Source organism: Lupinus angustifolius, chromosome LG01 (genome assembly GCF_001865875.1).
Source record: "Lupinus angustifolius cultivar Tanjil chromosome LG01, LupAngTanjil_v1.0, whole genome shotgun sequence".
NCBI lineage: Eukaryota > Viridiplantae > Streptophyta > Magnoliopsida > Fabales > Fabaceae > Lupinus > Lupinus angustifolius.
In genome coordinates this window covers 23,509,119-23,521,730 of record NC_032009.1, presented here as the reverse complement: position 1 = coordinate 23,521,730, position 12,612 = coordinate 23,509,119, and the positions used below count along the sequence as shown (strand labels likewise).

Sequence of the window (12,612 nt, the reverse complement as noted above, 5' to 3'; positions counted from 1 at the left end):
TCTTAACAAAAATAAGGAGTTAATATATTGAATGAAATGAAAGTTGGTCCTATACTGCACAATCTAATCTAGTTATAGTTCAAAGCAAGAGATGTTCTAAGTGATTTGAAGGAGAGATTAACTTTTTAACTCAAACTTTCACGGGCGGTCGTCCCCACCCGCCCTTTATATAATTCACCATTGATATAAACCCTGAGTTTTTATATACTTTTGTTATATTAATTATCCCTGTATAAGAAATAAATATAATTTTTTAAATAAAAAATATGATAAATACAATTAATTTAAACAAGATATGATACAGTGTTAAGATAAATTCAAGTAATATAAAAATCAATGTATATTGTTATTTTTTGTTACAAAATGCATCAACAGTTCTACAGAGATATTGTTTAAATCGCTCTTATACTTTATTGTAACTAACCAAAAATAATAAAGAGGTATTAACTCATATATTATTTGGATTTGTCTCTACAATATACCATGTTTTGGTTAACTTAATTACATTTCTCACACTTTTTGTTTAAAAGATTACACTTATTTCTCGTGCAGATATGGTTAGTATAATGAAAGTATAAAAATTAGAGGGTTTATATAAGTATAAAAAAGTGAGAGTGATTTATATAATTTTACTAAAACTCAAGGATATCAGTCTATTTTACTCTTTATTATATAATCAATATTTGAGCCAATAAATTCACCAGCTAAATTAAAAAGTCTATGGACATTCACTGATAGAAGTTTGGGCTGAAAAAATATTTTGGGCCAAATTAGAGGCGAACAAACACTCGAGAGTCGAGCTAAGCTGTTGACTCCACTTGTTCTCACAATTTGGAGGGGGAATACATAAACAAAGAATTATATTATTATTTGTGTAGATTGGGCTAGAGTGATGTTTGATGCATAACTCATGAAGACCACACCAAAAATTCACGTCATAGATGCGGTGGAGATATAAGAAGAGTGAAGAGTAAATTTGATATAGTTGGTCAAAAAAATACTTAATTATTAAATTTTTAATTTTAATATATTATTTTAATCTAATCATAAGCCAATAAGAGTGTTTTTAGGTTACTAGTGTTTTGAGTGTGAGGGAAAAGTGGAAGGATTTATGGTGTGAAGTGAAGATGAAGGAGTTATCAAAGATGAGGGCATACCACAACCCCTACCCGCTCATGACTTGATCGTAATGGAATTTGAATATGATCAGGTTTTATTGGGTCTATGACTCAATTCAAGTTCAAAAATTAAACGTCTATTCCATTGTGTATAGAGTAAGAAATAATCTGACCCATGTATGATCACCTATAATTCATGTTTCTACATATTTATATTATTGTGTATAGAATAATTATATCTTTCTTAGTCCAGAGTATATAATGTATTTTATTGCAAATAATTATTTACTAATATAATTTCACATTTTTAATTGTGTCTTTTAAATTATTTTTTCTAGTTATTTAGGACACTCTTGTAATAATGATATATTGTTAAAATGTATATATGATTTCACATATTTTTTATTTTCCTACCATATATACATATATGTAAATTATTAAAAATATATACATATATCATTTCATTTATCAAATTATATAGTCATGATAATAAATAATATTTAGAAAACTTTATCTAAACTATGAATACATTATATTTGAATTTAAGGTTGAATTCAGATTTACAAGCTAGCCCAACCGACATTCGTAGTCGAGCTAGCCTTCACGTTTAGGATCATGTTTAAGTTCAAAAAATAGCTCAATCAACATTGAAGGTCGAGTAACAGATAATTCTTACATTGTATAACTCGACTCTCACTTAACCCTAATAATATAATATAGGTCTTGGGGCCAAAAAAGTAATTAAACCCTTTTTGATTTTTTCTCTCCTAAGGCTCATTTCTTCAATCGATTATTATATTTACATGCGCATGTGATTTTTTTGGATAAGAATTAGTGGCCATCACGAATGGTAAAAATATTTGTACTAAGCATATATTTGTAACAATAATTATGGGTAGAGATGAGTATCATAATACTCGTTTGTATATTTATAAATTTATTTTAATTAAATATTATATATTGTAATTTTTTATACATCCATAGTATATATAATTTATTTTATTATTATTTCATAACATATTTTAACGATTAAATTGGAGTGACAAATTTATTATATATATATATTATTCATATGATAATTAGTATGTTGATTATTAAAAAATAAAAAAAATAGAATTACCTTAAAAATGTATTGGATACTCACGTATATCATTGCCATGAGGAAACACACAAATAGATGCGAAACAAGTAAGAAGCAACTGCTGTCTCATTACAATTCCTAGTAGCAACGACTAATAGATGCAATCACTTTAATATGAAATATTTATTCTCTACAATTTTTGTTTTAATTGTATAATTGATATATAATAATGTTTCTAAAAATAATGTGGAGTATGTTGGTAAGGTCCAATCTAAAGATGTTAGTGTTGCAGCATATCTTGGCTTAACCTATTTAAGTTGTTGGAAAGATTAACAAATTAAAATAAAATATGCAATATAATTATATATATTTATATATAGTCAATATATAATTCATAATTCATTTATATTATTTTTTAACAATTAAAAATAAATAATGAATAATATAGTGATCATATATAAAAAATTCATACATTGGTAGTAAATATTTTATCTAATAAATAACATGTTATTCTTTGGATAATAAAAGTTGGGTTGGAGTGTTGTGAAGGGATCACATTTTCTCTTTTATAATTTATACTACTTTATATATCATAAATTATAATTAGACAGAAAAATATTTAATAATTAAATTTTTATTTTAACTATATTTTTCCAACCAAATATAATATCATGGCACATAGAGTACTCATTATAGTAGATATGCATCATATTATGAGGGTGAGAGTGAATCCCATTCTCCAATCTCCACTTTTGAGTTTGGTGATGGTTGTCCTCTTCTGTCACGTAAAAATCAAGGGAAAAGCTCAATAATACATTGGTTGTACTTTAAGGTCAGTAACTCCTTATAAAAAGTGCACAAACAAACCATAAGACAACTAAACTTCACACTATACACTCGTATATTGATTTGGTTCATGGATTTCTCCCAAGGAGGACCATATTCATAATCATACAAAAATCATGAGCTAAGCACCAAAGCAGCCTCACTTTAACTACATTTCAGCCTCACTTTAACTATATTAATTTTTTTAATATTCTAAAGGCTTAACCTCCATTATCCTCATTTTCTTTTTATGGAATCACACTTCATCAACCAACCTGGTGTTGGTCAGTGGTTTAAGGCCAATTGGATCCCTAAGATTGATGGTTCAATTCCTAGAAGTAACAATTGTTAGGATGAGCAACCACGAAATCTTAAAGAGATTAATTCATTATTCAAACAGTAAAAAATACATTTGGTACTATAGTTCATTTTCATGTGTATGTGGGAAAAACTTTTTTCTTCCCTTTTTCTTGTATTCTTAGAAAAAGGCAACATTAATTGTCTTTTTATTTCATTTGTCAAGTAAATATAAAATGTTGAAAATAAAAAAAAATAAGGGAACACCCTTTTTAATGGCCTACTATATATTAACATTTCATAATTTACCATTCTCCAATAACATATTTCAGAGCAATAATAATTATATATTTAATTACTGTATAAATTTTCTCATAATTACTAATCAACTATATTTAAAACATACTGACAATTTTGAACAAAAGCACTTTTTCATTCTCCTTTCCAATACTCAATCATAAATGTAATGTGTAATTTTCGATTCTTCTCATTTATTATTTTAACTTTAAATTAAGATATTCTTTAACATCTTTTTCTATCTTTGACTCTCTGTGTCAAAAAATGAGCAAAATTTTAAACCGTAGGTCATCTACCTGTTGGAGAGTTTCATAATTAATAAAGTAAAGAGATACAAGTGATAGGTCACTTTTGAATTAAAACTTTAAAATAATGATTTGATGAACAATTTTGACTTATATATTTTTTACTCATTTTCTTATATCTAATTTGAGATTTTATACTTGAATATATTCAATACCTTCTAATTATTTTTGATGTATTGTAAGCATAAATATTTTTATATTCTCTAATAATATACATACAATATTCCATGTGTGACTAAATATTTTTAAAATATAATAATACAATTAAAGATGAAAATGTAGGTCTACATTAACAATATGTTACATTAAAACCAAACAAAATCCAGTAACATAATACTAAGGACTAAATTATGGGTTTTTCGTTGTGATGCCAAAATACTTCACTGGTAATAATAATAACTTTGTTTAAATAAAAGTTTACTTCAGTAATGTGTACATAAATAGGTTTTAAGAAGTAGGAATACTTATAATCGAAATAAATAATAAATGAATCCTAAAAATTAAACTCATGATGTATAGAATCTAATATTCTTTACTATTCGTTTGGGCAAAGTGATTATTATGTGGGAAATGCAGGTTGAGATTAGGGGGAGATGATTCTTGAACTGAGTCCAGTGTTGTCCTATACTCGAACAAAGATATTGTACTAAATTATATCAAACACAATATCTCATTCCAACTAAAGCAAGTTATGCATTAAAAAGTTTTAAACTTTTATTATTAATATTATTTTTGCTTTATATCATACATTACTACCCATGTATTAGTAATAGAGTGTAATATTTATATGCATTGGTAATGTAAAAATTTATATATGTTCAGTGCATCATTATTCATTTATTTGGATTACGTTTTTTTAAAAAATTCATGATGATTGAAAGTGAATAATGAATAATATAATGATAGTATAAAAACTATTACATTATCAGTACATATATTTCTCTTAGTAATATAGTTACTTGAGATAATATTAATAATTTAAAAAAAAGTGATACATGTAATTAAATTGAACAAAATGTAATATATTATGAAAAGACAAATCCAAATAGTATAAGAGTTAATATTTGTTTAGTATTTTTGGTTCATTATAGAATAGTATAATAATGATTTAAATAACATATTCTTATAATTATTGATGTATTTTATAACGAGGAAAAAAATAATGGAAAATAATGACTCTTAAACTATTTAATATCTTCAAAATATAATATATTTTGTTTAACATAATCACATTTATCATATAATTTTTTGTTTAAAAGATTATGCTTATATCTTCTATGGTCAATGTAAAAGTAATGTATGCATCTAAGTTAGGGGCAATTTGTGTAGCTAGCTATTTTTATTAAAAATCAAAGGATGTTAGTGTAATTTAACATTTTTTTCTCTTTTATTTTTGAATAAGTTATGGTGACATATTGAGTTTTAGTGAAATTATACAAATCATATCTCCATTTTTTACACCTACAAAAAAAACCTAATTTTTATACATATATACTTTAGAGAATATGATATATTGTGAAGAATAATAAGTGTAATTAAGTTAAATAAAATATGATATGTTGTGAAGACATATCCAAATACTATATGAGTCAATATATTTTTATTATTTTTGGTTTATTACAAAATACATTAATAATTATAAGGAAATATTGTTTAAATCACTCTTATATTATATTGTAATGGACAAAAAATAATAAAAATGTATTAACTTGTATAATATTTGTATTTATTTTCACAATGTAACATATTTTGTTTAATCTTATTAAACTTACCACAATTTTTTGTTTAAAAATCACACATATTTCTCATAAGTAGTCAATATAACATATGTATAAAAATTAGATAATTTTATAAGTGAAAAAAAAGAGTAATATATCTTTTTTGTTTTTTTAGGAAAGGAGTGGGTGGCGTGTAAGGGGAAGAAAGGCGTGATCCTTGGTTTGTTGCGTAGTGAGGGATGTTGTTGAAAGGAATCCTTGGCTGGCTCTATAAATGCAGACACATAGGACCACCTCTTTCCTCTCACTCCAATTTCAACTCTCTCTTTTTATCTTTCTCTGAAAGTGATAGAACATGTGTGGTGGTGCTATCATCTCAGATTTTATCGATGTTAACTTGAAGCGTGCTCGCAAATTGACCACAAATGATCTTTGGTCTCACCTTCACGCTTTGTCTAATTACTCCTCATCCTCTTCTTCTTCTTCCTCTTCCATTTCCAAACCCCTACCACCAATTCTCCCTCAATTTCCAAACAACCAAGGTAATGTTCTATTCTAATACTACTACTACTTATTATACCTACACGTTTTTTTGTTATTGTTTATTAAAATCATAAATTTGCATAACATACATGGTATCAAAATCTATAAATCATGAATGTATAATTTTTAAAACAGATACGAGATTAGTACGCGACAAACTTAGAGATATATTTGGAGATAACACATCTTTTATCGACCAAAATCCTAATGAACTTGAGTCCAATATTAACTTTTACTTAGACTCTTTTCAGTTAGTATACTCTCTAATATGAGGAGAAAAAAACTATTTATTTAATTCTAATTTTTTAATTAAAAAATAACTTAAATCATTAGAGTTGATTTTTTTTAGTGTTGTATGTCATAATCTTCATCTAGTATCCATTATCTGTAAGTTTTGTAATATGTTTCTGTTGACATGTGTGATTTAATGCAACAGTTGTGGCATGTGAGAAGAAAGGTGTGGTTGCAGAAAATGGAAGAGTTAAGAGTGATGGCAAGAAGGTTAAGAATGAGAGGGTTCGGAAGAACATATACAGAGGAATAAGACAAAGACCATGGGGAAAATGGGCTGCTGAGATAAGGGACCCACACAAAGGTGTTCGTGTATGGCTTGGCACCTTCAACACCGCCGAAGAAGCTGCTCTTGCTTACGACGCCGCCGCCCAGCGCATCCGTGGAGACAAGGCCAAACTCAACTTCCCTGACCAACCACCCATTCCTAAGAAACCTCGCCTCACTCAGCCAACTGCGCCACCGCTGCCGCCGCCACCAGAGATCCCAAAGGCCCAGAATTATGGACTTGAGCTCCAGGACTCACTCTCAAGCCTGGAATTGTTCCTTGGTTTGGAGCATGAGGAGCCTCAGGCTAAGTCTCAGCTTCTTGGTTTTGAGTGGAACTCCTCCTCTATGGAACCGTGGATGCTAAACGATGTCGTTTCCTGCAAACGATTTTAGCTTTATTATTATTATATAATTATAAGTGCTATTGTATAAAACTATGTTGTGGTGTTTCTTTATTTGTGTGTTCCTTTTTATGTCATTTTGGTGCAACCTTTGTGACTACTATGATTGTAAATAAAGTAGAGAATGTTGACAATATGTTCCTGCGTCATGTTTATGCGTATTACTATTCTATATATGTCGTTTTATGGAATTTGTTTTCTTACGTTATCCTTTTATGTTAGAGATGTGGGTGCATGAATCTATCTCTACTTTGTGCATCTTACATTTATCATTCTCCATACCAACTTGGATTTTTTGGGTTGTGTAAGCAAAAGTATATTATGAAATATCAAACAATTTTTCAATACATTCTTACTTTTATATATATAACTTAAATGAATGAAAATTATTTGTCTCATTTTTTGTATATCAATAGTGTCTCAATCCAATCAAAGAATTACACTTAATTAAAAAGAAATATCATAAAAATATAAAATAAGTTGTATATCTTACTTAATGAAATGTAATTAATTTGAAACAAACTTAAATTGTTTCAAAGTGGACATAGAGTTATAAAGATTATGGTCAGTTATGGGAGTTAGTTTGTTTTTATCACAAAGTTAAAGGACTTTTCAGCGGACATGGGGCGGTTTTTTTGGTAATTTTTCAGACATCCAGCCCAGCTATTGTGGCAACGACATCATCATGGTTGTGCTGAGATTTGAGCTAAATCTCGGATCTATTACATGAATCATTTCCTGTTCTTAGAATAACTTTTCATCGGACATTGGGGTGTTGCTTCGGTAACTGTCTTGGACATCCTACCTTGCTATTGAATACTTCTAAACCAACCATGAGACACATATTTTTCATAAGAAAAAAAGTTATTTACTTACTATTATATATTATGCATTTATCATTTATGTTTTATGATAATTGATGTATGTACTTAAAGGAATACAAATGAATTGTAATCTGATTATATAAATTTATATCTATACTATATAAAGTTCAAACTTGAAATAACTTCTCTCATGGTGTAATTTTCATTTCCTCCCTTAACATTATTTAATTTTTACAAAAAAACTATATAATCCTAAGCAACTATCACCAATACATTAATTAACAACATATCTCATATTAAATTAAACATTATCATAAACACACAAAAATATAATATAAAGTACATCGAACATAAAAATACATTTTAATTCAAAAAAATGAAATATATAAAAATTGAATATGTAGTATCACACAATATTTGCCGACAGACACGAAGTGTCTATACACACTAGTAATAATAGTGTATAAATATTGTACTTATTGTTAGGATTAAGGAATAAAAAATACGAGTCAGTAATCTAGTATCGAATGAACGATTAAGATATGTTGGAGAATAATTTCTCTTTCTTTCACGTACAAACTTCTTATTCTCCTTCAATTTGTTAACAAAACTTTTCCAAGAAAAAAAATGATGTGCTTTTGAGAAAAGAAAAGAAACACCGAACTGTTGCACTCTATAAAAATCAAGTGAAGAAAAAACAAAACTAATGAGAAAGAAACGGCAAAGTTCAACCAAAGGTCTGCAATTTTCTGTGGACACATTGAAAAGACAACGTGATTCATCTATACAAATTTGTGAAGAAAAAAGAAGGATTGAAGACAACAATAAGAAGATAAGTCATGAGTAATTAGGGTATCTTTTGTAATAGGATATTTTTGTAAAATATATAATTCTTTTGATGTTGACGAGAGTGTCCCTACGAGCTTATATAATCAAATTGGTCACATCAAAGAACTTATAAGTTATAATGTTAATATATTCTACTTGCTTATATTATCGTGTTTTATACATCATGTTGTTGGCCCTCACTAACTAGAGTGAAACTTGTATTTATCACTTAAACTAATTTAAAATGTTTATTAAAAAATAGATGATTCTATAGAAAAATTGAAAAAAAATCATTAGAATTTAAAGGTGCATGAACCAAACCCACATTTTCGTAGTGGCACCTACTATGTACCGTCCTAACTGTCCTAAAAATTATTGTAACACTTTAACGTCTTAATTTATAATTTTATTATTCTTTTGAGTTTTGCCAAAGTAAATAATTCTAAATGGTTGGGATTTGCAAAGGTTAGAGGAATCTGTTGCAGCAAATCCAAATCCGGGTTATTAGATTCTAAGTATTGTAGAAGGTTAGAATTCAATATTTAATTTTTTAGAGCAATAAAGTAATTAGTTCTTCACAGTGACATGATATCATTGTTTAATCCTAATAAAAAAAACCACCATAAACATTTTTACATTTAATATGACTAATATATAATTTTCATATTATATACATATATTTTAAGTCAATATATTAATAAATATAGTAAGATATTTAAATGAAAAGTAATAAAAACTAAGAAAAACATCAATATATATTATGACAAAGTAAAACAAAATAGATATATTTACTCTATTCTCACAACTTAGATGCAGGTATAAAACTACATAAACTTGTCTTAGAACTTCTCTCGTAAAGATAAATTATTTCCCTCTTTTAACACAATTTACATGCATGAACTTACATTAGCGGTTGATTATAAATAGTAGTATGTTGCTATAATACAATATTAATTTACTTTATTAATTTTGAAATAATTTGATCTGTTGAGATTCTCCTATGAATAATATTATATTTTTCGGGATATTTTCTTATACTTTGAATTTGTAGTCCACAAAACTTTAGATATATAATTTAATTTATTCAGTCGATTCAAATTATGGTCCTACATACCATCACAGTTCAAAGAAACAAAACAAAGAGAGTAACTAAACAATCTGAACAAGAAAAAAATACAAATAGTGTAATGAAATCATTGATTGAGCACATTTTTGTGTGGACAGAAAACAATACGATACATTTTCTAGGAAAAAAAGTAAAAGACAAAATTATAGAAATCCTCATTCCCTATCCCTTTGTTGTTACTGGAAGTTGCATTCAATAATTTCTGCTACAATAATCATCCCTTTTTGCAAATCATGCACGTAGTTTTCATGGCTTATGATTGCACGTAGTAGGCAATGAAAGAAAGGAGAAAGGCACCAATGAAGGAACCAAGAGCAGAAGCACCATTGTTGGGTCCTGGTGTTGGGATAGGTGACTCATGGTGGTTACCTTCATGTGCCACGGCGGCGTTGACGGAAGCAGCAGCAAAGAGGATGGTGCAAGTAACCTTCTTTATCTGCATGATGACTGAATTGAACATCTTGTTCAAAAGAAGAAGTTTCACCCATTATATATTTCCCTTGCTTTGTGAGTGGTTGTGCTGCTTGAGGAAAATTAGTTCAAAGGGTTTCACTTCTTTAACTACATATGAATGAAAGGAGAGACAAGTGGTCATTTTTGTATTTACATATAAGAATAAAAATGTTATTTAATAATATTTTAAGGATAAAATTATTAAATTATATTACTATTTTTTTCTTGTTTTGGATGTATTTGCATAGAGAGGATCTCAACTCTACCTTTTTTGGTAAGGAACTAATTTTTTTGGGGTTCGTTGTTGTTCTTCTGAACAAGTGTCGCTCATAGAAATTGAACTCTCAATTATAGGAATTCAGTGGAACATTACACCACTAAATCAATAACTTGTTGGTAGAACGAGAGTGCTTTTGTAGTAGAGGTTTGCCAATTTTTTAAGTTATTTTCATTTAATCTATTCCATCTACTTAGACAATAGTTTCCATTTTCTGAAGGAGAATAAGGTTTGATTATTGTACTTAGGAGAATAAGCCAACCACATATTCACGAAAGTGAGATTGATTGTTCTTTGGATAATAACTATAGCTGGGTGGTTGTTTATATAATTTTAAATAAAAAAAGGACAAATTTGGTTTGTACAACGAAATTATTAGAAATTTGGTTGAATGAAGTGAATGATATTGAATTGATTTGTCAAGTTACAATGAAAATCTTATTATATAAAAGAAAGGAAAACTAAACTAACTAATCTTAAATTAAAATACCAAAATATATTTTCAACAAAAATAAGTTTGATGTATGATTATAATTTTTTTAGTATTGGATGACAGCAAGATATTTTAACTTCGTGATAATGCAAGATATACAGAAAATAACTAACTTCCTCTCTCTCTCTTTTCTATATAGCTTTTGTGTTAGATATGTGATAAAAGATTATTATTTAGTGAGTATAAACTCTATCAAAACTGGCGTTGAAGTCCATTAACTACCATCATATCTATATCTATACTATATATAAAGCCAAAATATATTATAACTACTTATGTGACATAATTTTTATTTACATATTTTGTCCTTATTAATTAATAATTATTACCATATTTTTTCATACAATAAAAATTATAGATGAATGTTAGAGGAAGTTACACCCACTAAATATATGAAACTACCACTGCATTTTTTAAATAATATCACAATTCATTTTTATATTTTTTTATCAAAAAATTATAATATCATGTACGAAAAAAAGTGATATAATTCTCTAAAATGAACTATACAAAAATTAAATATTCAATACTAAAAACTAAAAATGCGGGTCGGCAGACACGGAGTGACTGCCGACACGCAAGTCATATATAAAGACAAAACATGATGTAACTTTCATCATGGTATAATTTTCACTTCCTATTTTGTCATTCACATTATTTAATTTTTACAAAAAAAAACATATAATCTTAATTAATCACCACCAACACATTAATTAACCACATCTATCACCTTAAACTCAACTTATCATAAACAAAAAAATATAATATAAAGTACACCGAATATAACAAATATTCTAATTATAAAAAATAAAATATATAGTACCATGCAATATTAACCGGAAGACACAATATAATTTATATATTCTTATTTTGCCCTTCAATTTTTTAATTTAAAAAAACCATATAATCATAAATAATCACCTCAAACATATTAATTATAAGTTACATCTATACTTCTATACTATATATAAAGCCAAAACTTGAAATAACTTCTCTCATGGTGTAATTTTCATTTCATATATTGCCCTTAACATTATTTAATTTTTACAAAATAAACTATATAATAGCATCTACCACCAATACATTAATTAACCACATATATCACCTTAAATTAAACATTATCATAAACAAAAAAATATAATATATAAAAATTGAATATGTAGTATTACACAATATTCACTGGCAGGCACGAAGTGCCTGTACACACTAGTAAATCATTAAAATTTAGACAATTAGCGGCCCAAACGATGAGAAAAAGAATAATTCTTTGCTGAGAGTTTATTTGCAAAAATGATGCATAATAAAATAATAAATTGAATCGAATAAGGTTATTGTGCGTGTGCATCTAAATAAAAATAGAGTTTAAAATCTGTATATTCACCGTGTAAATTTTTTTACACAATTAACATATCATCCACCATTAACATGTATTATTTTTGTTTAATAGTCAATGATGACTAATTAA

General features: G+C 27.3%; 1 protein-coding gene across 2 annotated transcripts; it reads left to right on the top strand.

Moving 5' to 3' along the window:
• LOC109357088 (ethylene-responsive transcription factor RAP2-3-like) lies at positions 5,924-11,297 on the top strand. Of its 2 annotated transcripts, XR_002108824.1 has the most exons (3): positions 5,924-6,183; positions 6,621-7,205; positions 11,287-11,297. XR_002108824.1 is itself a non-coding variant. In XM_019600813.1 (2 exons), exons 1-2 carry the CDS (start codon positions 5,997-5,999, stop codon positions 7,136-7,138), a joined length of 705 nt encoding a protein of 234 aa, XP_019456358.1. In that variant the 5' UTR covers positions 5,924-5,996; the 3' UTR covers positions 7,139-7,354. The 2 variants fall into 2 exon arrangements, 1 of the variants encoding a protein (XP_019456358.1); XM_019600813.1 differs by lacking the exon at positions 11,287-11,297 and having other exon boundaries at positions 6,621-7,354.